Raw genomic sequence first — 27332 nt, 5'->3', positions numbered from 1 at the left:
TTAATGCTAAAGATATACCATCATTTTCCCTCACAAAGTATTAACATATATGGAATAGAAAATTCAGGGAATAAACTTATTGTCCTCATGCTCAATCTCCAGATAATATTTACAGAAAGCAACATGCCTATGGTAGAAATTCTTAGTGGTTCAGGTTTTAAAATGAGGATTTCATTTACTTTCTTTTCTGTGCTGACCAAACCATGCAGCTTGAAATGACAGCAGATTGATCAAATATTTTCTTGGCCAAGACTATAGTACATATATTGTTTCCCCAAAAGTAAGTCTGCTTTTCAATACCAGTGCAGTGCATATGACATGGAAGTAGTCCCTATTTTCATTCCAATTCCAAAAATATCAATGGTTTGCAATGCTGCAGTGTGAGCAAGCATCTTGAGATTGGAAAAAGACCCTAGACAAGATGCTCAGGCTACATGCATATAAGAGGACTTGCTTTATAATTACAAAATGAACCACAAGAGTGGCATAAAATGTAGGCCCCCAAACCTTTTAAGAATCAACACCCACCCCTCCCCCTAAACACACAAGAATGCTTGAGAAATCTGATGGATGTCCCAGAAAAACAAGGCCAGACTAATATTCAGACATAGCAGGCAGGCTATATTAGATACATATATATGGCATCAAGCTTTTAGAGCAAAGCCAACAGAAGGACACAGACTGTCACTCAAAAAAAGGAAAGGAACAGTCCAGAGCAGGTTTGGCTACTGCCTTCTACTAGAACTCACCAGCAATAATGAATCCTCTGTTACACAGACTCATACAGATGTACCACATAGCTCGGAGACTAGTCAAATATTTATTGGTGTTGTCCACAGAATTCAAGTTATCCCTCCATCTCAAAAACTTCACATTACATAATAAGTTTGTGTACAGGAAAATATATTCTTATATAGTTTCTATAAAACTTGATATTACATATAAAACACAAATTTTGGTACATCAGTTCTGAGAATTTTATTTTCAATTCTGAAACTCATACATTCCCTCAGAAAAAATTTATCTGAAGCAAACTCAGTAATTGTTTAAAAATGTCATTTATCAAAATATAAGATTTTAGTCTCATCTTAACTATTTGATGTTTAAAGAAGTTTACTCTGCAGAAAAGACTTTTGTGTTTTTCCCTGAGATTTCTGATTTTTATTGAAGCCTTCTGATCATTTAGGATATTGACAGAAGTTTTCTTCCCCATGAAAAATCTCTGATACAAACCTATAGGTTAAATTCTTAAAGGTCTTCTGACATTTATTATATTCATTGGTTTCATCCAACTCAACAGACAGTTGGCTAAGCTATATGCATTTAACCAACAGGCCAAAATCTTTAAGAGCTCAACAGAATAAAAACTTAATTCTGGCTTAAAAAAACAACAAAAAAACCAAAAAAAAACAATTGGTGAAGATCTGTCAGTGGAGAATTGTTTCACTCAGTTATTGACTCTAGCTTCTTTCACCTTGTGCTCTGCCATATTTAATACACAGCACCCAAGTCTGCCATGGAAATCTCTCAATTCCAGTATAACACAGGATAGGAAGAATGTAAGGTGACTTATTAAGGCCATTTATTACTTAAATGTAATAGCATCATACTCCATGACCAGCCCCACCCAGACGAAGGAAAAATTGGGAAACTAAGACAAGCTATGTGCTCAGTGGAAAAGGAAACAGTTAAGGAAAATAATTTGCCAGTCTATGTGACTTGAGCTTTTCTACTGTGTTAACTAATAAGGTGTAACTTCCCTTAGCACATCCCAAATTCATTACATGCAAGGGTTTTCTCTCTGGAGTGCATTCTGGTGTGATGTACTCTAAGAGCTGCCTTACGGACAAAGGTTTTTCCACACTCATAACATTTGTAGGGTCTCTCACCTGTGTGAATTCTCAGGTGTACTCCAAGAGTTGAATTTTGGGCAAAAGCTTTCCCACATTCATTACACTCATAGGGTTTCTCTCCTGTGTGAATTCTCTGATGTGCACTAAGGTGTGACTTCTGAGAGAAAGTTTTCCCACATTCATTACATTTGTAGGATTTTACACCTGTGTGAATTCTCTGATGTACTCTGAGGGTTGAATTATGGGCAAAAGGTTTCCCACATATGTTACATTCGTAAGGTTTCTCCCCTGTGTGAATTCTCTGATGTGCACTAACATACGACTTCTGGGAGAAAGTTTTCCCACATTCATTACATTCATAGGGTTTCTCCCCTGTGCGAGTCCTCAGATGTGCTCTGAGGTGTGATGTCTTGGAGAAAGTTTTCCCACATTCACTACATTCATAGGGTTTCTCCCCTTTGTGAATTCTCTGATGTGCCCTGAGGGCTGAATTATCTGCAAAAGTTTTCCCACATTCCTTACATTCATAAGGTTTCTCCCCTGTGTGAGTTCTCTGATGTGCATAGAGGTGTGTCCTCTGGGAGAAAGTTTTCCCACATTCATTACATTCATAGGGTTTTTCTCCTGTGTGAATTCTTTGATGGATAATGAGGGCTGCCTTATAGACAAAAGTTTTCCCACATTCATTACATTCATAAGGTTTTTCCCCTTTGTGAATTCTCTCATGTCCACTGAGGTATGATTTCTGGGAGAAGGTTTTCCCACATTCACTACATCCATAGGGTTTCTCACCTGTGTGAATCCTCTGATGTGTACTAAGACGTGTCTTCTGGGAAAAAGTTTTCCCACATTCATTACATTTGTAGAGTTTCACCCCAGTGTGAATTTTCTGATGTGCTCTGAGAGTGGAATTATGGGCAAAAGTTTTCTCACAGTCATTACACTCATATGGTTTCTCACCTGTGTGAATTCTCTGATGTGCTCTGCGGGCTGAATTATGGGCAAAAGACCTCTCACAGTCATTACATTTGAAGGGTTTCTCCTCTGTGTGAATTCTCTGATGTGCTCTGAGGGTTGAATTATCAGCGAGAGTTTTCCCACATTCATTACATTCATACAGATTGACTCCCATATGAGTTCCAGGATAATGAATAGGATGTGAATATGAACAAAAGGATTTCCCACATTCCTCACATTCATAAGGTTTCTCCCCTGGGTGGGTCCTCTGATGCTGAATGAGGTGTGCTTTCTGGTAAAATGATTTCCTGCATTCAGTAAGTTCAAATGACTTCTCTCCTGTGTCACACTGCTGATGTACACTGAGGGCTGAGTTCTGATAGGAGGATTTCTCGTATTTATCACATTGATAGAATTTCTCTTCTTTGTGAATTCTCTGATGTACTGTAAAGTCTAACTTCTGGTAGATGGTGTTTGTAAATCCATTATAAACACAGAATGTATCTCTAGTTTGTGTCTTCTGATGTACTATACGGCCTGAGCTCTGGCTCAAGTTTTCTTCACACTTACTGCTTTCAAAGGCACCTTGTCCTGTAACAGTTCTCTGAGGCTGAGTGAGGGGTGAATTCCCACTGAAGTTATTCCCACTTTCATTACATTCATAGTGTGCCAAAGCCATGTGAACCTCATTGTATTCACAGGATTTACCACATTCATTAAGATCAAAGCATTTCTTCCTTGTGCCAGTTCTCATGTGGTTAAAAAGAGCTGCTTTATCACAATTTCCCCTAAATTCATTATCCTTACAGGATTCCTCTCCTTTTACTAAACTCTTAGCTGTAACACAGATGGTCTTATCATGTAAAACTTTTCCATATTCATTACATTCAAAAGATTGCTCCAGAGTTTGAAATTTATGATGATCTTTCACATAACTGAGAGCTTTCATGTTTTCATTATATTTGTAACACTGCTCTCCAGTATGAGTTTTCTCACGCTGAATATCCAGCTGCAACTTCTCACATACATTTATGTAGTCAGTCTTGTTTCGTGAATAATTCCTATCACTAAGAATTAATTCAGAAACAACCGGCAAATTCATTCTACATGAGTCACGTTTAGAGGGCATTTTTCCTGAAAAATCTGGAGTTATACTGAAATAAAATGGTTTCTCTAAAGCTTTCTGCTCTTCTTTACTCAATATTTTGTTATCAGTGAATACTACTTGCCACAGAGGTTTCTCTTGTCTTTCCTGGTTCTCCTCAATATGGACATCAACTCTGTAACATCCTAAAATGAGAAAAATTGAAAACATCTTATGAACCCTACATTTCTTATGGAGAGAAGCTTAAGGTCATATGTTTTGTTATTTATTGTATCTATTGTTTCTAGTCATATTTCCAAAGATTAATAATTCACACACAGAGAAAGACAGACACATACACTCAATCTCTCCTCATCCATGTTATTAAAAAAAAAAAAAAGATATTATTTCCAGTGCTGGCCGAGATGGAGAAGCCTCATTTTTCCAAGGTCCACCCTCTTACAATTAAAATTTCCTGGACAAAAAAAACCATACAAACAAATGAAGATGCTACAAAATGGAATAGAGGTGAACTTTAGAAATGACATGGCAAAGAATTCCAAGGCTTTTCTTTCTGCTTCCCATATATCTTATACGGGGTACTGTTGAGCTGGAGGAGCCTAAAAAACAAAGTCAACAATAGGGGGAGATAATAAGAGCTTCAAGAAAAATCTGTTCCTTCTTAGTCAAACATTTGAGAAAAAGGTGGTCCCACAGAACAGAAAACTTTTTGACAATATTCACCCTACTCAAGCCAAAAAGAAAAAGGAACACTCTTCCCTATGGTCCTGCTACAGATATAAAGAATTCGCACACTCTTCCAAAATTTTCCTCTATGAGCCAAACCAACAGCTCACAAGAAAGATCATGAATTCTGAGAAAGTTCAATTCATGGGACACTCTATGAGATGGTAACAGCAACCACCACCAAAATTCTGCCTGGAACCATATTCCTACTGACTCTATGGACTCTGCAAAGTCAAGAGTAACAAATCTGTTGTTTTAGGGCACTGGTAGCAACTCATAGCAGGTACAGGAAGGAGAAGGAAAATAAAGAACAGAAACAAGAAAAGAAGCAGGAATATATGGTAGGCCCAATATTACAGCTAGAAAAGATGAAGTAGGACTTGTAAAAATTACACCCTCAAACTCAAGAATACAGCATAGTTAAAAACAGGTGAATTCACATTATTCTCAAATGTGTATGAAGCATTCATGAAGATAGACCATATTCTGGACTGTAAGACAAATATTCACAAATATAAAAGAAGTCACATAAAGTATAATCTCAAGCCACAGAGAAATCATCATACTAGAAATCAGTAACACAAAATTATCTGGAGAAATACAAAATATTTGTAAATTAATAAGCTTCTAATTAACCCATAGGTCAAAGAGGAAGTCTCACAGAAAATTAAAGTATTTTACATATATGAAACAAAACTGTCAAAAACATATAGAAATTTGTGGGATGCAGCTAAAGTAGTACTCAGAAATAAATTTATAGCTTAAAATTTTTATATGAGAAAAGAAAGCCCTCCAACAATTACCTAAGCTTCTACTTTAAGAAACTAGACAAAGAGAAGGTGAATCTAAAGAAAGCAAAATAAAAAATAATAAAGATTAGAGAAAACAATAAAATGGAAAACAACAGAGAAAAATCAATCAAACCAAAGCTTATTTATTTAAACATTTTTTTAATGATAAAAACCAAAAGAAGAAAAAAGACATACATTATCAACATCAGAAAGAATGCAGAAGGGGATATAACTACTGACACAACAGACATTAAAGAGATAATAAAAGATTAAGAGAAACTCTATGCCTATAAATTTGACAACTTACATGAAATAGACAAACGTCTTGAAAAATAAAACAAAACAACTAAACTCACTCAAGAAAAATGAAATAACCCAAATAGATCAGTAATTAAGAAACTGAATATGTGGTCAAAAAAACATATACTCCAAGAAACAGCTCTAGGATCAGACTGTTTTAACTAGTGAGTACCACCAAACATTTAAATAAGAAATAATACCAATTTTATATAGTCTCTTCTAGAAAATACAAGATGAGGGAATGTTTCCTAAATATTTTATGAGGCCTGTACTATCCTCACAGCAAAACCAAACAAAATAATTCAAGAAAAGAAACCTAGTGACCAATATATCCCTCATGACATCAGTGCAAAAGTCCTGAAAAAAAAAAAGTAGCCAAAAGAACAGAGCAATATATAAAAATAATAAATCAGGATCAAGTGGAATTCATCCCAAGAATGCAAACTGTTGGCATGTTTTTAAAAAAAACCAATCAATATAATCCATTATATTAATCATCTATGGAATTAAAACTACAAAATCACAGAAATTCTGGCAAAAAAAATTCACAATATTCAAAATCCATTCATTAACCTAATAAAGGGAATCTATAAAAAGCCTGCAGCTAACATCATACTTAAGAGTGAGAGAGTGAACACTTTAACCCTAAGATTGGAAAAAGACAAGGGTGTTTACTCTTAGCACTTCTACTCAAACAACGTAAAAAGGCAAGAATAAAAATGAAGATACTGAGTAAGTCTACACAGAAAAATCACATGAAGATCTTTAAAAAACCTCCTTGAACTAATAAGTTTTGCAAGAGCAAAATATAAAGCCAATATACAAAATCCAATCACATACAAACAATGGTCAATTAAAATGTGAAACCAGGTAAATAACACGATTTACCATAGCACTAAAAAAACAAAACCCCAAAAAACTTGGTATCTGTATGCTGCAAAAACAGTGATAAAAGAATTCAAAGAAATCCTAAATAAATCCTAAATAAATATGTTGTCTATCAATTGGAAGACTCTATATTGTTAAGATGCCATCTTCATTCTTCCTTAAAACTTTAAGCATCTTATATCTGTTTTATATATATATGTACTATATATATGCATACATATGTATGCATATGCACACATATGTATATGTAAATATACATATTTAACTGTACTTAGTGGATGGAGTAGGAAAGAATACATTTACTCCATCTTTTCCCTGGTTAATGCTTTTCATATCTTATTAATGCCTTCCTTAAACAGAGTCATAAACATGTTTTCCGTATCATATAGAATATTTTTAGTTTTGCTTTGATAATCAGGTTTTTAAGCCACCTTAATGCAGTTTTTTGATTTGATCCATAAGGTTACCTTGGGATTCTTTCTCCACTTTTCTGTGGGGTAGTGCCACCTGTCAAAGACCAGCTGTCTATAAAGTACATTTTTTTTCTTGAGCTTTCTCTTCTGTTTCACTAATTTATTAAACTATCCCACTCTCGGCTCCATAATACTTAACTACCCTGAGATTTACATAAAGCCTTGATATCTGGAAGAGCAAGTCCTTCCCACATCACTCTTCATTATGAATGGGATTTAGTTTGATATTGCATTAAATCTTTACTAATATACCCCCACTTGAACTTATTCAGTTCTTCCTTTCCTTTGTCCTTGTTAGGGTTAGCTAAAGTTTAATCTATTTGATTTTTATTCTAAGAACCATTCTATAATTTGTTTTCCAGTTTATTAATTTTTTTGGCTGCGTCGTTTTTTTGTTTTTTTTTGCTTAGTTGTGGTATGCGGGATCTTCGTTGTGGCATGTGGGATCTTTCGTTGCAGCATGCGGGATATTTCGTTGCAGCATGCGGGATCTTTGGTTGCAGCATGTGGGATCTTTCATTGTGGCATGCGGGTTCTCTCTCTAGTTGTGGCATGTGGGCTCCAGAGCACATGGGCTCTGTAGTTAGTGGCATTCAGGCTCTCTAGTTGAGGTGCATGGCCTCAGTAGTTGTAGCGCATGGGCTTAGTTGCCCCATGGCATGTGGGATCTTAGTTCCCCAACCAGGGATTGAACCTGTGTCCCCTGCATTGTAAAGCAGATTCTTTACCACTGGACCACCAGGGAAGTCCCCAGTTTATTAACTTTTAACTTCACTTTTAAGTTCTGTGTTCATTAGTATATTTTTGTTATTGTTTTTGCTTAATTTATTAACATAAATATGAAACTAAAAATTTACCTGTTAACTATTTAGCTATCTCATAAGGTTTCTAACATGTAACATTTATTATTATTTTATAAATGTCATGCAGTTTTGGATTTGGTTTTCTTTTATGTACTATTATTTAAACAGATAATTTTTTAAATTTTCACATCCAAAGAATTTTTTTTTTACTCATTTTATCAATTTCTAGATTTATCAAACTATGTAGAGAAAATATTACCTGTGGTGCTTTTAACTTGTTGGATTTATTGGTATTTTCTTTTTAGACTAACTATATTTTCACTGTCTTACGATTATATTCTATGGGAAGCTGAAAGGCTTGTTATTTGATTTCAGCATACACATACACAAATGTTTCATTTTAATAAAATTATCATTTATATCTTCTATAGGCATACATTTTAATGTCCACAGTATCTATTATTTAATGAGATATAATATCCTACTCCTAGTGAATTTTAAGTTCTTAGAACTCCATTATTTTGTGTTGGTTTTTTTTTTTTTTTTTTTTTTTTTTGGTACGCAGGCCTCTCACTGCTGTGGCCTCTCCTGCTGTGGAGCACAGGCTCCGGACATGCAGACTCAGTGGCCATGGCTCACGGGCCTAGCTGCTCCGTGGCATGTGGGATCCTCCTGGACCAGGGCACGAACCCGCGTCCCCCTCATCAGCAGGCAGACTCTCAACCACTGCGCCACCAGGGAAGCCCCCTATTTTGTGTTTTATGATCACTGATATAGTATTCTTTGGTGCAGTCACTCCAATGCTTAAAGGTTTATTTTAACCTGTGCTCCTGAGCTAGAGGACTTTCTTTTAAGTTAATGTATTTATTGCCTAAATTCAAACTTGAATAACAGAATATGAAACTCTGAATTATTTTTATTGACTGAATAACTTTATCATTTTTTTATTACAATCTTTCTAAGATACTTATTTAGGGACAACTTTTTTAGCCAATCAGTATGATCCAATCATTTACATTTAGTGACTGAGAGATATTCTTCATCTAAATAATGTCAATCTTTATGTTATGGCTATTTAAATGGCTTCACAATGGATAAAGAAGATGTGGTACATATATACATGGAATATTACTCAGCCATAAAAAGAAATGAAATTGAGTTACCTATAGTGAGGTGGATGGACCTAAAGTCTGTCATACAGAGTGAAGTAAGTCAGAAAGAGAAAAACAAATACTGTATGCTAACACATATGTATGGAATCTTAAAAAAAAAAAAAAGGTTCTCATGAACCTAGGGGCAGGACAGGAATAAAAACGCAGACATAGAGATTGGACTTGAGGACACGGGGAGGGGGAAGGGTAAGCTGGGATGAAGTGAGAGAGTAGCCTTGACATATATGCACTACCAAATATAAAACAGATAGCTAGTGGGAAGCAGCTGCATTGCACAGGGATATCAACTCAGTGCTTTGTGACCACCTAGAGGGGTGGGATAGGGAGGGTGGGAGGGAGATGCAAGAGGGAGGGGATATGAGGATATATGTATACATATAACTGATTCACTTTGTTGTACAGCAGAAACTAACACAACATTGTAAGGAAAATATACTCCAATAAAGGTGTTAAAAAAAATGGCTTCACAAACTTTCAATAAATAAACTTTCAATAAATACACTTAAGGTGATTTTATTTTTTTACTCCAGGAATTATTTTGAAATTATAACTTTTGAAATTCCTGGAATTGTTTATTAGTTTAGACAAAGGTCATTAAGCACATGAAAAGATGCTTGACAGCATTAGTGATCACGGAAATTGTAATGGACAATTTGTTCAATATGTTGAAGCCCTAACCCCAATGTAACTGTTTTTGGAGATAAGGCCTTTAGGGAGGTAATTAAGGTTAAATGAGTTCATAAGGGTGGGGTCCTAATTCTATAGGACTGGTGTTCTTATAAGAAAAGGAAGAGACATCAGAGCTCTCTCTCTCTCCATGCATGCACAGAGGAAAGGCCATGTGAGGACACAGTGAGAAGGTCATCTGCAAGCCAGGAAGAGAGACCTCACAAAAAAAATCAACCCTATTGCCACCTTGAGCTTGTACTTCCAGTCTCCAGAACAGTGAGAAATAAATTTCTTTTGTTTAAGCTATGGTATTTTGTCATGCCAGCCCAGCTAATACAGAATTGCAAATCAAAACCTTAATAACATACCACTTCACATCCATTGGGATGGCTAGAACAAAAATAAGTGTTGGTGGAGATGTGGAGAAATTAGAACCCTCACATGCTATCACCAGGAATGTAAAATGGTGCAGCCACTTTAGAAAAGTCTGGTAGTTCTTCAGAGTTACCATATAACCCAGCAATTCTACTCCTAGGTATAAACTCAAGAGAAATAAAAACATATGCCCATGAAAACACTTGTTAATAAATGTTTATATCAGCATTACTCAATAATAGCAAAAAGGCAGGATGCCAAATGTCCACTGACTGATGAATGGACAAACAGATGTGGTATATCCTGACAATGTTATATTATGTTATATTATTTTGCCATAAAAAGGATGAAGTACTGATACAAGCTACAACATGAACCTTGTAATGCTAAGTGAAAGAAACCAATCACAAAAGACCATATAATGTGTGATTCCATTTATATGAAATGTCCAGAATAAACAAATCTACAGACAGAAAGTAGATTAGTGGTTGCTAGGGCTGAAGGGGACAGGGAGAGAGGGAGGTCATAGCTGGAGGGTACAGGGTTTCCTTTTGAGGTGAAGAAAACTGACTGTGGTGATGGGGTTTTTTTTCTTTTCTTCTTTTTTTTTTTTTTTTTGCGGTACACAGGCCTTTCACTGTTGTGGCCTCTCCCGTTGTAGAGCACAGGCTCCGGACGCGCAGGCTCAGCGGCCATGGCTCAAGGGCCTAGCCACTCCGCAGCATGTGGGATTTTCCCGGACCGGCGCACAAACCTGTGTCCCCTGCATCGGCAGGCAGACTCTAAAACACTGAGCCACCAGGGAAGCCCTGTGGTGATGTTTATACATATCTGTGAGTCTATTAAGAGCCAGTGAATTGTACACTTTAAATGGGTGGATTGTGTGATATATACAATTGTATATTGAACTGTATCTTAGTAAAGCTGTTTAAAAGAAAAAAAAATAAACTTTCAAAAGTGGTCCCTTCTAAAGTCTAACTACCCCAGGTACTTCCTTGTGTCAACGCTCACTCACCTGGGTACTTCTGGTTTAGGAATTCTTCCTCTGAGGGCCAGGGCTCTTCACCGTGCTCCAACTTGAAGATCACCTGGGGTTTGATAATGCAGTACCCTGCAAATGTAACAACTAAAGCTATATATAGACCAGAACCATGAGCATTTCTGAAGGTGAAGCAAAATGAATGTGCTCATTTGAAGTTTTCAAAGGAAAAGTAATGACACACTGTTTCTGTTTCTGTAAAGGTCTCAGTTACCTTAAACTTCTTAATCAAAGCCTGAACAACAATCTCTATAAATGGTTCATGTGTTTTGATAATTTAAAAAAAAAGAAAATACTCCAGAGGGAGTCACATGGTAAGGTCTGCTCACCCAATGAGACGAGGTGACTGTAGTTCTCCAGCATCACATCTTTGTACAGGGTCCTCAGAGCAGGGCCTACATACTGCCATTCATCCTGGGTGAACTCCACAGTCACATCTTCGAATGACACTGATCCCTGTAACAACAAATTTTATTCAAAAGTTCAAAATTAGTTGAAAATTATTATTTCTCCTGTTTACTTTTAAGGCTTTAAACCAAATCATTATAAAGAATGCTTATTTTTGACCTAGTATGTCTCTAAGTTTGGAGTTACCCAATTAGTTAAAAAGATTTTAGCAATTCATTTTTAACTTAATTCATTTATATATATTTAGGAATTACAGATTTTTTTAAGATTAAAAAAATTCAATATAAAGAGACTTCTTACAACTCTTCTTCTATATCCCAAGGGATTATACTGGGTATTCTGGATAATTCTAGAATGTCCATCTCTCTTTGGACATCATCACCGTAAATAATGGGAGACATGTTAGAGATATACGTAAGTTGTAGAGATATTAGACATGATGGAATTTATGTATAAATAAATGTATAGAACTCATGAAGAGTGAAGAACAACATACCAAGGATGGGTGTGAAAGAACACTATCAACACTGAAGTAACAGATATAGGAATAGGGATATAATCAGACAGCAGAAACAGCAACCAATCTGATAACTACTTTCTTGTGTAGCTACCCATCTAGCAGTATGAGCAGCTTCCTTAATGCTGGTTCCAAACACTGATATTTGGGAAATAAAGGGAAAGAAATGTGTTAGAAGTTTTAGTGAGATAGATCTGTTCATGTTGCTACTAAAGGGTCTGTGAAACATAAAGCTGGAACAGTCCCTTAAGCGAGTATACACATAGTTTTAGAACACAGAAGGGAGGTCAAGGATGAAGACAAGCTTTAAGGAACTACTAGCAATTTAGGTGGTAACTGAAGTTATCCGAGGCAATCAGACAACAACTTGAGCACATACAGACTGAGGAAAGAAAAGTATCAAAAAACAGCGTTTGAGAAACCATGAATATTAAAGAGGCTGGCAGAAAAAGTAGAGGTCACAAAGCCAGAGGAGAAGTTTTCTGGAAAGTAATTATGAGAGAACAGTCTTAGAAACTGAGAAAAGGGAAAGTTTCCACAGCAAAAGACTTCAAAGAGGCTGGCAGGAGGGAGAAATAGTAAGTAGCTAATTCGATGGGTATGAAGTTTCAGTTATACAAAATCATTAAGTTCTAGAGATCTGCTGTACAACGTTGTGCCTATAGTTAACAATACTGTATTGTACATGTAAAGTGTATTAAAAGGGTTGATCTCGGGCTTCCCTGGAGGTGCAGTGGTTGAGAGTCCGCCTGCTGATGCAGGGGACACGGGTTTGTGCCCCGGTCCGGGAGGATCCCACATACTGCGGGGCGGCTGGGCCTGTGGGCCATGGCCGCTGAGCCTGCGTGTCCGGAGCCTGTGCTCCACAACAGGAGAGGCCATGGCAGTGAGAGGCCCACATATCGCAAAAAAAAGTGTCGATCTCATGTTAAGTGTTCTTATCACAATTAAAAATAGGAAGAGGGCTTCCCTGGTGGCGCAGTGGTTGAGAGTCTGCCTGCCGATGCAGGGGACACGGGTTTGTGCCCCGGTCCGGGAGGATCCCACATGCCGCAGAGTGGCTAGGCCCGTAAGCCATAGCCGCTGAGCCTGCACGTCCCGAGGCTGTGCTCCACAGCGGGAGAGGCCACAGCAGTGAGGGGCCCGCGTACTGCAAAAAAAAAAAAAAAAAAAAAAAAAAAAAGGAAGAAACAGAACTAGATTAAGAGGTAAAAGGACAGAAATAGCCTTTCCCCAGTGTTATTTATGCAATTATTTGTTCATTCATGTCTTCAGTGATACTGAGTAGATACCTCCTGTGTGAAGCTCAATGTTAGCAGTTGGTAACTATCAATAAAATAAATGAATAAAAGAACAGAAACACTTCTCATAAATTTTTTTTAATCTAAAAGAAAAATAAAGACAAGTTAACTGTATTTCCCAAAATGAAAAAAATTAATGAGAAAAGTGTCACTGTCTTCATTTTTGCCAATCTCTTTAATATCTGGCTTAATAAAACTCAGCTGAATTAAAAAAAATAAACTAACAAGTGACAAAAGTGAAAATGATGAAGTGGGATCCAAGAAAATTTTCTCCTCCATAAAAGCAATGAAAAAAATGGCAAAAATTGTAGAAGTTAATAAAGGCAATCTACGGATCATTTATACAAGGGGAAAAAAAGGCTGAAGCACACTAAGAAAGTGATATTGTGTCCTTCTAACTTACCCTGTTTCCATTCCTCTCTCGCCATCTCTGAAGTAGTTTAAGAACCAACAGTCTGCAATCACAGTTAAAATTAGCAGCCTGGCAACCACAGGAGCAGCAGAACTGGGTTGGAGTTCTGTCAAAGCCTCACTCCAAGAAAACTCATTACTTGCTTCTGTTTGGAGGTTCCCTGAAAGACCTCACTTGCAAGTATGTCTTTATTTGAGCTAACTCAGAGCTCACATAGTATGAAAAGTCTTATCTCAGAGGCATTTGTCAAAAACATTTAAAGGCATTTGTTTAACTTAGTGGCTACCTGAGGCAGTGTTTAACAGTTGGGGCAACCAATGGCCTAATCAAAAAGCTTAAAAGGAAAAGCTGAGGAATGAGATGTCTATAAAGGTTCTGAAAAACTCCCATATATTCCTGAGAATCTAAAAGGGCACATACATGCACAGAACTGTGCATATGCCCAGGGCTATGAGCATGCTCCAGAAAGATGTGAGAAGGCCCTAAGCTCTCACCTCTAGGTAATCTTGAGGTTTGGTGTAAGAAGGAAGTGAAGGCTGATACAGAGTTGTAAACTGCCTGTCTGACTGTTGAAAGAATGCCCCGACATGCACAGAGCCCCTTAGCAAAAACTGGGAGACCTCCTGGTTCCAGGCATTTAAGGAATTTCTATAGAGACTTCAACAGCCACAGATGACAAGAAATACAGGCTGTACATAATTAGCTCACAAAAGTCACTAAGCAAATACATTTCAACAATGACCACAATGGAGGGGAGAAACTCAGATTCCTGAGGTTGCTATTTTATTTAAAATGTCCAATTATCAATACAATAAGAAAGTAAGACACATATGCAGGAAAAAGTGTAATCAATAGAAACTGCTCCTGAGGAAGATGTTAGACTTACTAGGCAATGACTTTAAATTAGCTATTTTAAATATGGCCAAAGACCTAGTAGATGAAATAATGTCTAAGGACCAAAGGAAAAGTATGTGAACTATATTTCACTACTTAAAGAATATCAGTAAAGAAACAGAAATGATAAATAAAAAAGACTAAACAGAAGCTGAAGAGTTGAAAAGTATAAAAACTGAAACAAAACTTTCACTAGAAGGGTTCAACAGAAGATCTGAGCAGGTGAAAGTAAGTATGAACAAACTGGACAATATGCCTATTGAAATTCTACAATATGAGAAACAAAGATAAAATAATGACAAAAAATAAACTATAGGGTAGCATCAAGTTTACAAACATATGCATAATGAGAGTCCCAGACAGAGAGGAGAGAAAAAGTCTGAAAGAACACTTGAAAAAAATATTGACCAAGAAGTCTCCAAATCTGATGAAAAACAATAATCTACATATCCAAGACACTCAACAAACTCCAAGTAGTATAAACCTCGAGTAAGAGATCAACACCTGGACACAGGATAACCAAACTGTCAAAAAGACAAGAACTCAATATTGAAAAGCATTAAGAAAGAAGTGACTCATCATGTACAAGAGTAGTAAAAGCTGATTACTAATCAGAATCCATGGATGACAGAAGGCAGTGGTATGACATATTCAAAGTGCTGAAAGAAAAAGGCTGTCAACCAAGAATTCCACACCCAGCAAAAATGGAAAAATTAAAACTTTCCTAGATAAGAAAAACCAGAATTTGTCACAGGCAAAACTGCCCTATAAGAAATAATACAGGAAGTCATTGAGCAAATCTGTAGAGACAGAAAGTAAGTTAGTGGTTGCTTGTGGCCTGGGGGTAAGGGGTGTAATGGGATTACAGGAGGGGGATAGTTGTATGTAGTGCATATACACTACAGTGTATACAGTTGCTTTTTAAGGTAATGGAAATGTCCTAAAACTGATTGTGATGATGTGTGCACACATCTGTGAGCATACTAAAAAAATGAGTTTTTTTATACTTTAAATAAGGGTGAATTGTATGGTATATGATTTGAATCTCAATTAAGCTGTTTTTTTAAAAAAATGAGAGAGGATGAAATCATTCTGAGACAAAAGAGAAGATTAAAGGGCCAAGCATGGAGATGGGATAAGCCATGTAAAAGGATATGGAAAACAAGATGACTCCATGAAGACATTAGCAGGGGAAGGAAAGAGCCAGTGGAGGGTGTCAGACACTAACAGAGAAACTTTCCAGAATGATAATGTGAGAAGTAGAGGCAAGCACTACAGAGAAGTCCAAGGGAAATGATTAGACAAAACTCAATGGATTTGATTATAATCAAGTCTCTGGTCACTGGAGATCACAGGCAAGTGGTGAGAGGAACCAAGGCATCATGCAGAGAATTGAAGTGTGAATGGGAAGCGCTGAAACATTTGAAAGAGAACAGAATTTTAAACTGTCTGCTGAAAAATCTGAATATCATGGGTACTTGAGATATTTATGGAGAGTAAATTTAAGAATATTCAGTTGATTCATCAGAAAAATGTCTAATTCAACCCATGTCGGAGTTTCTGAAAAACAGTACTAACCAAGTTCTCATTTAGCTTTATGCCTTCTACTTTTATTGAAGAACGTGTGGAGGCAACATTCTAGCAATCCTAGGGTTATCATCAGGAAGCTGTTAACTAAATCACCTATTTGAAGAATAACAAAGATATGTTTTTATCTTCGACTGTCTTTACTTTCTATGAGGAATCAGTTGGCTTTATCTTCCCACCAATGTGAACCTTTAAAGAAGTGTTGTCTGTCTGACACTCTGACATGGCTACCAAAAACCTCAGAAATAAATTTGGAGCTCCAATTTGATAAATTTGTAATATCAGAGGATCTGCTTATATCCACATACCACCTTTCCTCTTTGCTTTGTTATGCATCTGTACAGTTGACCCTTGAACAACTCGGTGGTTAGGGGCACCTGCACTCTGCAGAGTTGAAAATCTGCATATAACTTATAGTCAGTCCTCTGTATACACGGTTTCTCCTTATCTGCGGTTCCACCTCCCTGGATTCAACCAACTACAGATCATGTAGTACTATAGTTTATCGTTAAAAACAAAAAGAAACAATCCACATATAACTGGATCTGGGCAGTTCAAATCTGTGTTGTTCAAGGGTCAACTGTATTTCTACATGTTCCCTGAATACATCTGATTCATTTCTATTTCTACTTTTCCATGTTAATGTATAGACACTTAAACCCTTATAAAATCCACTGCAAAAGAAACAGGTTATTAAAACTGAACTCACCTGAGCTGTGTTCATTTTCTACTACTTCTGGAAAAATGTAAAGAACTGTGAAGGTTCAGCTGGGGAAGAGGAAAAAGAAACGGGGTCATGAAAAACCTACTCTGCCTTACAACTCCTATATTCATCTGCCTAACAATCTCATAACACCAGCTGGAGAAAAGGCTTCCCCATGGGAGAATGTTCCTTTCAACATTCTTGAGAAGGGACATGAAAGACCATACAAAGGTAGCACCACCTGAACATGTGCATCTCTGATACGATTATGTTGGTCTTAACCTTGCATTTTCACTGAGTAAGGTAAACTGCTTTTTATCAATGAATTAACAATTTATATTCCCTTCTAATAATAAACAACAATAAAAACAACAACAACAAAAGTAAAACAACAGAGGATTGGTTAAACAAATTCAGGTACACCAGGGGTGACATTCTCTACCTTCATTAAAAATAATGTTGTCAGGCTTCCCTGGTGGCACAGTGGTTGAGAGTCCGCCTGCCGATGCAGGGGACACAGGTTCGTGCCCCGGTCCGGGAGGGTCCCACATGCTGCGGAGCGGCTGGGCCCATGAGCCATGGCCGCTGAGCCTGCACGTCCGGAGCCTGTGCTCCACAACGGGAGAGGTCACAGCAGTAAGAGGCCCACGTACCGCAAAAAAAAAAAATAATAATAATGATAATAATGTTGTCAAAAAACTACTCAGGCTGGATTGTTAATCAAGTTCTTGTTGAGTTTACAACTTGAGTTAGAGCTGAAATAAAGATGGAATGCTCTATGCAAGAAATATGTTTTTTAATCCTTTGTTCTAAAATAGTTGCTATTTCTAAAAAAAAAGATATTTTGATAAGATGCTTATAGTACTTACCTGTGTAAGTAAATATCATTGTGCTTGGTTCTGCCCTGGTGACTCTACAAAAAACATTCATTTCAGTATTTTGGGGCTTCCAAAAGTGTCCAATATAGAAAACCCTTCTTCTACTACCATTTTATTATTCTCTATGTTCAAATACATAGAAAAAATTCTCTATGTTAACGTCCATCACCAAATGTGGCATCTAATGCTCATGGTGTGAGAGCAGCTCAGAATCTGAAAAGAGGGGAAAATGAAGGAAATGGGGTGCTGTTTAGGATTTCATCAACTCTGGCTGCTTATACCTTCCCTGGACATCATGTCCTTACCAGCCATCCAGTAAAGTACCTTTTCCTGTGTAGCTTGACAGTCACCCATACCTCTCAATCCCAGGTTACCACCTTCTGCAAGTTGGTCCACAAGTGTCCACTGTCACAGTCTGTGATGGCTTCTAGATGCAACAACATCATCAAGTCTGACTGACCAAATCTGACTCATGCTATACAGGGATCAAGAACTGCTTCTGGTGGAGCAACTCAGAACCCTCTCCTTTCTAGAACTTTTTGCCTCTGCTCTGAAGCTCTGTCAGAAGAGCTGTTCTGCCAAGTGGCATTTGTTCTTTCCTGTTTTAAAAGAGCTACTTTGCCCCAGAGGGGCCAGAGAAACAAATTCACTTTATTTGAAACCTTCACCTAACACTCAAAATCTCTTTGGGCATTCACTAGAAATGTACTATCTAGTATGGAGCCATTAGCTGCGTTCAACTACTCCACCCGAAGTGTGGCTAGTGACACAAGTCTAAATAATATTTTGGATGTACTTAATTAAATACACCAGTAAAATTAACTTCACCCTTTTAATTTTTACTGCTCATACTGAAAAAAATTTAATTACATTTGGTTTGCATTATCTTTCTACTGGCCAGCACTGCGTTACATTATCAGACTATTCTTTTGAGAATGGAAACAGCCTGGACAGTTCAGTAAGGTTCAAGGGCCTCACTCTGAGAATCCACAAATCCCAGTATATATTTCCCACATGGTGACATTCTGTCTGCATTCACTTCACAATCATGTCCCTGGGAATTTGAGGACAGGCTGCCAGGAGCTGCTCCGCAGGTTGCAATTCTGGGTCTGAGGCAGGGAGGATATCAGAAAGAGCAAGAGATAGGGAGTAAAATCTATTTGTATTTGCATCCTAACTCTCACCTACCAGCTTGTATCCTGGGCTATATCACTCCGCACACACTAAATTCCTTTCATTTTTAAAAAATGGCGTGTTTATAAAAACAAGTAGACTTGTTGTGAGGGTTAAACGAAATACCAAAGGGAACAAAGTGTCTTATGATAGCAGCTTACACAGTGATTATTACAATCACTTGACAAAATGTTTTGTAGATGACACCTTATTTAATTCTCAGAATAACTGCACAAGCTACTATTAGTAGCCTCCTGTTCATCGTGAATGTTATAAAGTTGCATTCTCCGCCCGCACCTGGCCGGCACCAAACACCTCCTCTAGACAAGGACTCAGCCTCACCTGCACTCCTGGAGCAGGCAGGGCCGGACCTGCCCGGGCTAGCGGGCTGGGGGAGGGGCGGGCCCGCCTAGAGGTTCCCGGGACTTCCCGCTCCCGTCCCCCGCACACAAGCCTACCGGACCCAGCAGGACCCCAAGCCGCGCGGAACCGGACCCCGTGCTCTCACCTCCAGTGGGCAGCCTTGGCTTCAGCACCGACCCAAAGACGGGAAGATGTTGCTCCTTTTAGGCCGGAGGGGTCGTTCGGCAGCAAGCGTGTCGGGACGTGCACATGCGCAGAGTGAGCTCTGAAAACCCATTCCCCGAGGCCTGAGATGTGGGCCCATAACATTCAAGACTACATTTCCCATAAGTCTTTGAGAGCGTAGGAAGTAATTTTTGAAGCATTTCCGCTTGGTTAGTAAACTGAAAGTCTTAACGTCTGGAGCTGATTCGTGGCGACTTTGCCCGAATTCGCAGTGGTATGGGTTAGACTTTAACTTTATGACATAACAACATATTGCAGTGTGGTGTTCCATCGGATCTTGGTTGGAAAAAAATAACGGTGCAATAGACAACAATTTGGGAAATATAAATATGGACTAGGTATAAGAAATATTAAGGAAAATTAACATTACTTTGGTTAGTGTGATAATATTTGGACGATGTAGGAAATTGCTCTCATTTTTTAAAGATACATACTGAAATATTTACAATTATGAAATCATGTATTTGTAATTTACTTTTGAAAAATTCATCAAAACAGTTTGAGGAAACAAATATGGCAAAAGGTTAAGAATCGTTAAATCTGTGTACATGATGCTCATTTTACTATTTCTATTATTCTGAATGTTTGAATTTCTTTTTAACATACCGTAAAAGACATGTGGCTAGGGCTGGGAACCTTGGGGAGGAGGGTTAGGGAGAATTTACTGCCCCTCCAGAAGTGTACCTTTTAAAATCAAGCTGCCAGGAGCACTGAAGTTACACACAACTATCTGTTATGAATACGACTGTGAAATAGAACAAATATTAGAAAATGGAGCCAGTATTAACATAAAAGAGTAAATTCTGTGATCAGCAGCAGGGAGGAGGAGGGAGTAAGCTAGTTGTTCAAAATTATACAAGTAATACTTGAAAGTATGTACAACCCAAAATGAGGAAATCATTATCAATTAATAATTGTGATCAATTACTAATCTGGCTTGTATAGTGGAAATTATGTTCAGCTTTATAAAACTGCCACTCTGTCTTCCAAAAGTGGGTGTATCATTTTGCATTCTCACCAGCAATGAATGAAACTTCTCTTGCTCCATATCCTCACCAGCAGTAGGTGTTGTCAGTGTTTTGGCTGTTGTACATTCTAATAGGAGTGTAGTGGTATATCATAATTTGCAATTCTGTAATAACATCTGATGCTAGGATTCTTTTTATATGCCTATTTGCCATATAAAAGTGGATCTTCCTTTGTGAAGATATTACATTTGAATAGTTATTTGTATATTTTACATAAAATTTCTTTAGTAGATCTGTCTTTTGCAAATATTTTCTCTCAGTCTGTGACTTGTCTTTCCATTCTCTCACAGAGCAGAAGTTTTTAACTTTGATGAATTCTAACGATTCATTCATGGTTTGTGCTTTTGATGTTATCCAAAATTTCATTGCCAAGCTCAGGGTTACCTAAACATTTTATTCTATGTTATCTTCTAAAAGTTTTATAGTTTTGCATTTTAGTTTTAAATTTATCATCCATTTTGAGTTAATATTTGTGAAAAGTATAAGGTCTGTGTCTACATTTATTTATTTTTGCACATGAATGTCTAATTGTTCTAGCACATTTGTTGAAAAGACTGTCTTTTCTTCATTGAATTGTCTTTGCTTCTTTGTCAAAGATTGGTTGATAATATTTGTGTGAATATATTTCTGGGCTCTCTATTCAGCTTTAATAATCTTTCTGTTGATTCTTTCTCCTGTATCACACTGGTTTGACCCTGTAGCTTCATAATAATTTTTGAAGTCAGGTATTGTCAGTTCTATGACTTTGTTCTTAAATATTCAGTTGGCTATTCTGGATCTTTTCCATTTCGATGTAAACTTTAGAATCAATTTTTTGGTGTCTACAACATAAGTTGCTGTGATTCTGACTGAAATTGAGTTGAAATTATTGATCAAGTTAGTTGGAACTGACTTCTTAACAATATTGAAACTTACAAGGGGACCTTCAAGGTGTCAGAGGAGTAAGACGTTTAGATCACCTTCCTCCCCATGAATACATCAAAAATACATCTAGATTTGGAACAACTTCTACAGAACACCTACTGCATGCTGGCAGACGACCTCAGACTTCCCAAAAGGCAGGAAAATCCCCACGTACCTAGGTAGGGCAAAAGAAAAAAGAAAAAACAGAGACAAAATAATAGAGACAGGACCTGCCCCTCTGGGAGGGAACTGTGAAGGAGGAAAAGTTTCCACACACTAGGAAGCCCCTTCACTGGCAGGGACAGGGATAGGGGGCAGGGGGAAAGCTTCAGAGCCATGGAGGAGAGTGCAGCAATAGGGGTGCAGAGGGCAAAGCAGAGATATTCCTGCACAGAGGATCAGTGCCAACCAGCATTCACCAGCCTGAGAGGCTTGTCTGCTCACCCACCGGGGGCGAGGGGGTGGCTGAGAGCTGAGGCTTGGGCTTTGGAGGTCAAACCCGAGGGAGAGGACTGGGGTTGGCTGCATGAACAGAACCTGAAGCGGGCTAGTGCACCACAGCTAGCCAGGAGGGAGTACGGGAAAAAGTCTAGACCTGCCTAAGGGGCAAGAGACCATTGTTTCAGGGTGCATGAGGAAAAGGGATTCCTTCCCTGTGTGCCCACAGAAGACAGAGCACTGCCTAAACGAGCTCCAGGGATGGGCACAAGCTGTGGCTATCAGCTTGGACCCCAGACACTGGCATGAAATGCTAACACTGCTGCTGCAGCCACCAAGAATCCTGTGTGCAAGCACAGGTCACTATCCACACCACCCTGGGTGGCTGTGCAGCACACCACTGCCAGGGCCCCATGATCCAGGGACAAGTACCCCAGGAGAACACACGGTGTGCCTCAGACTGTTGCAATGTCATGTTGGCCTCTGCCGCTGCAGGCTCACCCCACATTCTAATTATAACTACCGTACCCCTCCCCCCCCCAGCATGAATGACCCAGAGCCCCCTAATCAGCCTCTGCTTTAACCCCATCCTTTCTGGGTGGGAACAAATGCCTGAGGGCAACCTACATGCAGAGGTGGGACCAAAACCAAAGCTAAGCCCCAGGAGCTCTGCAAACAAGAGAAAAGGAAATGCCTCCATGCAGCCTCAGGAACAGCAGATTAAATCACCACAATCAACTTGATGTACCCTGCATCTATGGAATACCTGAATAGACAATGAATCATCCCAAAACTTAGGCAGTGGACTTTGGGAGCAACTGTAGACTTGGGGTTTGCTTTCTGTGACTGATTTGCTTCTGATTTTTAGGTTTCTCTTAGTATAGATTTTAGCACTTGTTATCTTTGGTGGATTTGTTTATTAGTTTGGTTGCTCTCTTCTCTTTTTCTTTCCTTTTTAAATTATTTTTTTATTTTAATAATTAAAAAAAAATTATTATTATTACTTTTTTTCTCCCTTTTTTTCTGAGCTGTGTGGCTGACAGGGTCTTGGTGCTCTGGCCTGATACTCTGAAGTGAGAGAGCTGAGTTCAGGACGTTAGACTACCAGAGACCTCCCAGCCCCACGTAATATCAATCAGCAAGAGCTCTCCCAGAGATCTCCATCTCAGTACTAAGACCCAGCTCCACCCAATGACCAGCAAGCCCCAGTGCTGGACGCCCCATGCCAAACAACTAGAAAGACAGGAACACAATTCCATCCATTAGCAGAGAGGCTTCCTAAAATCGTACTAAGTTCACAGACACCCCAAAACACACCATCAGACACGGCCCTGTGCATAAGAAAGAAAACATCCAGCCCCACTCACCAGAACACAGGCACCACTCCCCTCCACCAGGAAGCCTACGCAAGCAACTGAACTAACCTTATCCACTGGGGGCAGACACGAAAACAACGGGAAATGTGAACTTGCAGCCTGCAAAAAGGAACTCCCAAACACAGTAAGTTAAACAAAATGAGACGACAGAGAAATATGCAGCAGTTGAAGGAGCAAGTTAAAAACCCACCAGACCAAACAAATGAAGAGGAAATAGGCAGTTTACCTGAGAAAGAATTCAGAATGATTCGAGTAAATATGATCCAAAATCTTGGAAATAGAATGGAGAAAATACAAGAAACATTTAACAAGGACCCAGGAAAACTAAAGAGCAAACAATGATGAAAACACAAGAGCAAACAATGATGAAAACACATGGATGAAAACAATGATGAAAACACAATAAATGAACTTTAAAAGTCTCTAGAGAGAATCAATAGCAGAATAACTGAAGCAGAAGAACAGATAAGTGACCTGGAAGGTAAAATAGTGGAAATAAGTGCCGCAGAGCAGAATAAAGAAAAAAGAGTGAAAAGAATTGAGGACAGTCTCAGAGACCTCTGGGACAACATTAAACACACCAACATTCACATTATAGGGGTCCCAGAAGAAGAAGAGGAAAAGAAAGAAACTGAGAAAATATTTGAAGAGATTATAGTTGAAAACTTCCTTAATATAGGAAAGGAAATAGTCAATCAAGTCCAGGAAGTGCAGAGAGTCCCATACAGGATAAATTCAAGGAGAAACATGCCAAGACACATATTAATCAAACTATCAAAAATTAAATACAAAGAAAGCATATTAAAAGCAGCAAGGGAAAAACAACAAATAACATACAAGGGAATCCCCATAAGGTTAAGAGCTGATCTTTCAGCAGAAACTCTGCAAGTCAGAGGGAGTGGCAGGACATATTTAAAGCGATGAAAGGGAAAAACCTACAACCAAGATTACCCAGTAAGGATCACATTCAGATTCGATGGAGAAATTAAAACCTTTACAGACAAGCAAAAGCTAAGAGAAATCAGCACCACTGAACCAGCTTTACAACAAATGCTAAAGGAACTTTTCTAGGCAGGAAACACAAGAGAAGGAAATGACCTACAAAAACAAACCCAAAACAATTAAGAAAATGGTAATAGGAACATACATATCGATAATTACCTTAAATGTAAAAGGATTAAGTGCTCCAACCAAAAGACACAGGCTAACTGAAAAGATACAAAAACAACACCTGTATATATGCTGTCTACAAGAGACCCACTTCAGACCTATGGACACATACAGACTGAAACAGAGGGGATGGAAAAAGATATTCCATCCATATGGAAATCAAAATAAAGCTGGAGTAGCAATTCTCATATCAAACAAAATAGACTGTAAAATAAAGACTATTACAAGAGACAAAGAAGGACAGTACATAATGTTCAAGGGCTCTATCCAAGAATAAGATATAACAATTGTAAATATTTATGCACCCAACATAAGAGCACCTGAATACATAAGGCAAATGCTAACAGCCATAAATGGGGAAATCGACAGTAACACAATCATAGTAGGCGACTTTAACACCACACATTCACCAATGGACAGATCATCCAAAATGAAAATAAATAAGGAAACACAAGCTTTAAATGACTCATTAATCAAGATGGCCTTAACTGATATTTATAGGACATTCCATCCTAAAACAAAAGAATACACTTTCTTCTCAAGTGGTCATGGAACTTTCTCATGGATAGGTCATTTCTTGGGTCACAAATCAAGCCTTGGCAAATTTAAGAAAATGGAAATCATATCAACTATCTTTTCTGACCACAAATCTATGAGACTAGATATCAATTATGGGAAAAAAACTGTAAGAAATACAAACACATGGAGACTAAACAATACACTGCTAAATAACCAAGAGATCACTGAAGAAACCAAAGAGGAAATCAAAATATACCTAGAGACAAATGACAATGAAAACATGATGATCCAAAACCTATGGAATACAGCAAAAGCAGTTCTAAGAGGAAAGTTTATAGCAATACAATCCTACCTCAAGAAACAAGAAAGATCTCAAATAAACAACCTAACCTTACACCTAGAGCAATTAGAGAAAGAAGAACAAAAAACCCCAAAGGTAGCAGAAGGAAAAAAATCATAAAGATCAGAACAGAAATAAATGAAAAAGAAATGAAGGAAACCATAGCAAAGATAAATAAAACTACAAGTTTGTACTTTGAGAAGATAAACAAAATTAATAAACCACTAGCCAGACTCATCAAGAAAAAAAGGGAGAAGACTCAGATCAACAGAATTAGAAATGAAAAAGGAGAAGTAACAACTGACACTGCAGAAATACAAAGGATCATGAGAGATTACTACAAGTAATTATATACCAATGAAATGGACAACCTGGAAGAAATGGACAAATTCTTTGAAAAACACAACCTTCTGAGACAGAACCAGGAAGAAATAGAAAATATAAACCGACAAATCACAACGACTGAAATTGAGACTGTGATTTAAAATCTTCCAACGAACAAAAGCCAAGGACCAGATGGCTTCACAGGCAAATTCTATCAAACATTTAGAGACGAGCTAACACCTATCCTTCTCAAACGCTTCCAAAATATAGCAGAGGGAGGACCACTCCCAAACTCATTCTACATGGCCACCATCACCCTGAAACCAAAACCAGACAAAGATGTCACAAAAAAAGAGAACTACAGGCCAGTATCACTGATGAACATAGATGCAAAATTCCTCAACAAAATACTAGCAAACAGAATCCAACAGCACATTAAAAGGATCATACACCATGATCAAGTGGGGTTTATCCCAGGAATGGAAGGATTCTTCCATATATGCAAATTAATCAATGTGATACACCATATCAATAAATTGAAGGATAAAACCATATGGTAATCTCAACAAATGGAGAAAAAGCTTTTGACAAAATTCAACAGTGATTCATGATAAAAACTCTCCAGAAAGTGGTCATAGAGGGAACCTACTTCAACATAATAAAGACCATATATGACAGACCCACAGCCAACATCATCCTCAATGGTGAAAAACTGAAAGCATTTCCACTAAGATCAGGAACAAGACAAGGTTGCCCACTCTCATCACTGTTATTCAATATAGTTTTGGAAGTTTTTAGCCACAATAATCAGAGAAGAAAAAGAAGTAAAAGGAATCCATATCAGAAAAGAAGACATAACACTGTCACTGTTTGCAGATGACATGATACTACTATACATAGAGAATCCTAAAGATGCTACCAAAAAACTACCAGAGGTACGCAATGAATTTGGTAAAGTAGCAGGATACAAAATTAATGCACAGAAATCTCTTGCATTCCTATACACTGACGATGGAAAATCTGAAAGTGAAATAAAGGAAACATTCATATTTACCATTGCAACAAAAAGAATAAAATACCTAGGAATAAACCTACCTAAGGAGACAAAAGTCCTGTATGCAGAAAACTATAATATATTGATGAAAGAAATTAGATGATACCAACAGATGGAGAGATATACCATGTTTTTTGATTGGAAGAATCAGCATAGTGAAAATGACTATACTACCCAAAGCAATTTACAGATTCAATGCAATGCTTGTGAAACTACCAATGGCATTTTTCACAGAACTAGAACAAAAAAATTTCACAATTTGTATGGATACACCACAGACCCCAAATAGTCAAAGCAATCTTGAGAAAGAAAAATGGAGCTGAAGGAATCAGTCTCCCTGACTTCAGGCTCTACTGCAAAGCTGCAGTAATCAAGACAGTATGGTACTGGCACAAAAACAGAAATATAGATCAATGGAACAGGATTGAAAGCCCAGAGATAAACCCATGTACATATGGTCAACTTATTATTGATAAAGGAGGTAAGAATATACAATGGAGAAAAGACAGCCTCTTCAATAAGTGGGGCTGGGAAAACTGGACAGCTACATGTAAAATAATGAAATTAG

At 37.8% G+C, this 27332-nt stretch overlaps 1 protein-coding gene across 5 annotated transcripts; it reads right to left on the bottom strand.

Annotated features, from left to right (window-relative positions):
• Window positions 1–600: 600 nt before the first annotated feature.
• On the bottom strand, window positions 601–19653 carry ZNF658 (zinc finger protein 658). Of its 5 annotated transcripts, none has more exons than XM_027091960.1 (6): window positions 19533–19653; window positions 17843–18960; window positions 16980–17038; window positions 11481–11607; window positions 11128–11238; window positions 601–4100 (listed from the first exon to the last, which is right to left on the bottom strand). In XM_027091960.1, the coding sequence occupies exons 3-6, from the start codon at window positions 16992–16994 to the stop codon at window positions 1762–1764; spliced, it is 2592 nt and encodes an 863-aa protein (XP_026947761.1). In that variant the 5' UTR covers window positions 16995–17038; window positions 17843–18960; window positions 19533–19653; the 3' UTR covers window positions 601–1761. The 5 variants fall into 5 exon arrangements, with proteins under 5 accessions (XP_026947761.1, XP_026947760.1, XP_026947764.1 ...); XM_027091959.1 differs by having other exon boundaries at window positions 17843–17886; window positions 19533–19640; XM_027091963.1 differs by having other exon boundaries at window positions 11128–11223; window positions 17843–17886; window positions 19533–19639.
• Window positions 19654–27332: the final 7679 nt, after the last annotated feature.

The sequence above is a fragment of the Aethalodelphis obliquidens genome, unplaced genomic scaffold (genome assembly GCF_003676395.1).
Source record: "Aethalodelphis obliquidens isolate GAN/ISIS:26980383/991018 unplaced genomic scaffold, ASM367639v1 scaffold74, whole genome shotgun sequence".
NCBI lineage: Eukaryota > Metazoa > Chordata > Mammalia > Artiodactyla > Delphinidae > Aethalodelphis > Aethalodelphis obliquidens.
This window is presented reverse-complemented; position numbering and strand designations above follow the sequence as displayed.